The sequence below is a fragment of the Haplochromis burtoni genome, unplaced genomic scaffold, assembly GCF_018398535.1.
Source record: "Haplochromis burtoni strain Fernald_Lab_line unplaced genomic scaffold, NCSU_Asbu1 Contig_581, whole genome shotgun sequence".
NCBI classification, from domain to species: domain Eukaryota; kingdom Metazoa; phylum Chordata; class Actinopteri; order Cichliformes; family Cichlidae; genus Haplochromis; species Haplochromis burtoni.
In genome coordinates, this window is record NW_024582942.1 from 272,492 (window position 1) to 274,991 (window position 2,500).

Below are 2,500 nucleotides of genomic sequence, written 5' to 3' on the forward strand. Positions count from 1 at the left end.
AGTGCTGTAGCGTCACGTCTCCTTCAGCTCAGCTCTGAAGCCTCCCTGACTACAACTCCTCGTCTTTGCTGCCGTTTGGCTCGTTGAAAACAGAAAAGGTGTCACGGCAGATGGACACCCGGCTCTCTCGCTGCATTCATTAAAGACGTGGGCGACCTCCCACATCTAACACTTTCATTTAAACTGTCTACTTTCAGCACCAACTTTCCTTCTTGTTGCATTCTGTTCTGTAGTTTCTCAGCCGGCAGGTACGTGCCTGTCTGTTTAGGTTGGCGCTTGCACAGCTAGAATTTTACTAAGATTTGATTGAAATTGGTGAATGGACAGGTTGAGGCTACAATATGTGACTTAAAAAAGGACAGTCTCAAGTCAAATTGCCATGAGCCTAGCTGCATTTATAAGGAGGGGAACTGCTCTGCATACCATCGAGTGTGTTTAATGTAGCTACTTTAGTCTGATTAGATAAAGCTAATTAGAAGATCAGAACCACCATTTTTAGCAATCAATGCAGAAAATCTGGATGCAAATGCAAAGTGTTTATTGCGTTTTTATTTCTGCAAACTGAACACGGACACAGCCTCCAAGCTGCATGTGGCGAGCAGCAAAGAGGCGACTGCTTTATTTGCACAAAAACCGCTGGTTATAGAAGTCTATGGGAAACCGATGCTACTCCACACTTGCTCTGTGACCTCATTAAACACTTTCCCGATGACTTTATGGGTCATGTCAGTAGCTTCAGCTCATATTAAATAAAATATGAAGCTCACTTTGTAAATTATGGTCATTATTAGAATAAAAATGGAAGATTGTTGCATAACAACGTGTCTATGACAGTTTATTAGTCCAGTTTCAAAACACCAAGATGGCAGCGGTAAAACATTTGTGAGGTCACAGTTGCTGTGTCGATCAGTCTACGATTCACCTTAGCAGATATTTTCACTTACCTTGGCATTGCGGCTGAAGTGGCGAGAGGCGATTGGGTAGGCAGACGAGAGGGAGGAGGCAGAGGGTATGGAGGGGAGCGCACCGTCCGAACCAGCACCTCCTCCACCTCCACTGCTGCTCTTCTCTCCTCCAGCCTCATTCTCACTGGCCCTGCCTCCCCCGAGGACCCTGCGCCGCAGGGAGGGAGAGCTGCCGGGGGTGCTGCGTGGAGAGTTACTGGCCGTACTGGAGATAAAAAGAGACAGGAAAAAAACAAAACGTTCAGATGAGGGGAGAAGAGAGGAAACCGTTTCACATTTCATCGCTTGACTTGCCCAGTGAGTCTTTCATGTCATGCTATGAAGAAAAGCTGCAGGCGTTTCTCATTTGATGATAAAACGCCATCACAAAGTGCCTACTGAGGACCAATGAGGGGCCACGCAAGGCCAGACCTATCAGCTAAAGTCATTTTGACTGGTACAGACAGACTGGGGGGGGCATTTAAATCCAGTTAGTAAAGGGTGTTAAGACCATCCAATCAAGACGTGCAACTTTGAAACCCAAGAGCCACAAATTAAACACCAGCAGGTCAGAACGACAGCGTACGAGCTTCAGTTTGTCTCTGATTCAGTTCTTTAAGTAAACAAGTGAAAAGTCAGACACAAATTTAGATGAGAACATAAGAAGGTCAACGGCGACAACAACTTTCCCACAAGCTTCTCTCATTTAGTTTTATTTGACTGGATGTTTAAACTTAATTGTTAACTGATGCATAATTGGTGGAAAGCAGCAACGCTGATGAGATTTACTGATGTTAAAGGTATTGACATTCAGATTCTCCATGGAGATGATGTAATATTGTTATCCTGAAATCATTCGGCTGTGATAATGGGGCAATAAAAGCTAGTGTGACAGCGCTAAGGCCTGAAATACATTGTGTGTGTCTTTTGAAAGACGGGAATATCTGTGATTGACTGATGATGACAGTTTTACTCACACAGGATATGGATGTATTTGTGAAAAAGAAATCTGGACTACTGCGTAGGGCTGGGCGATATGGCCTAAAATCTGTATCACGGTATAATTTGAAGCACGTGTGGTAACGATATATATCGCGATATATTCTTTTCTTCTGTATAACGTATTTTCCACACTATAAGGACTTAAAATCCTTTAATTTTCTCAAAAATCGAGAGTGTGACTTTTGACCTGAAGTGGACGGAGTTTTGGACCCAGATTACTCCGCGAAGCTCCTCCCTACGGCAGCCGTAATGCTCTGACGATCCATCAAGCAGTGCGGCTTACCAAAGTTGTACTAAAACATTTTTAACAGATTTCTGCAGCCAAAATCGGTTCGAGGTCAGTAAGCACAACCAGAATTCATACATAAGGCACACTCTCGATTTTTGAGAAAATTAAAGGATTTTAAGTCCTTATAGTGTGGAAAATACGTTATACAGAAGAAAAGAATATATCGCGATATATATCGTTACCACACGTGCTTCAAATTATACCGTGATACAGATTTTAGGCCATATCGCCCAGCCCTACGCAGTAGTCCAGATTTCTTTTTCAC

General features: G+C 43.4%; 1 protein-coding gene across 6 annotated transcripts in view; it reads right to left on the reverse strand.

The window, feature by feature from the left end:
* Positions 1 to 2,500, reverse strand: part of gramd1a (GRAM domain containing 1A) — a 43,169-nt gene that overhangs the window by 19,633 nt on the left and 21,036 nt on the right. For all 6 annotated transcript variants that reach the window (XM_042214522.1, XM_042214521.1, XM_042214520.1 and 3 more), the window contains one exon: positions 945 to 1,170. In XM_042214522.1, the coding sequence (XP_042070456.1) occupies positions 945 to 1,170 (226 nt within the window). The remainder of the gene's footprint in view (positions 1 to 944; positions 1,171 to 2,500) is intronic.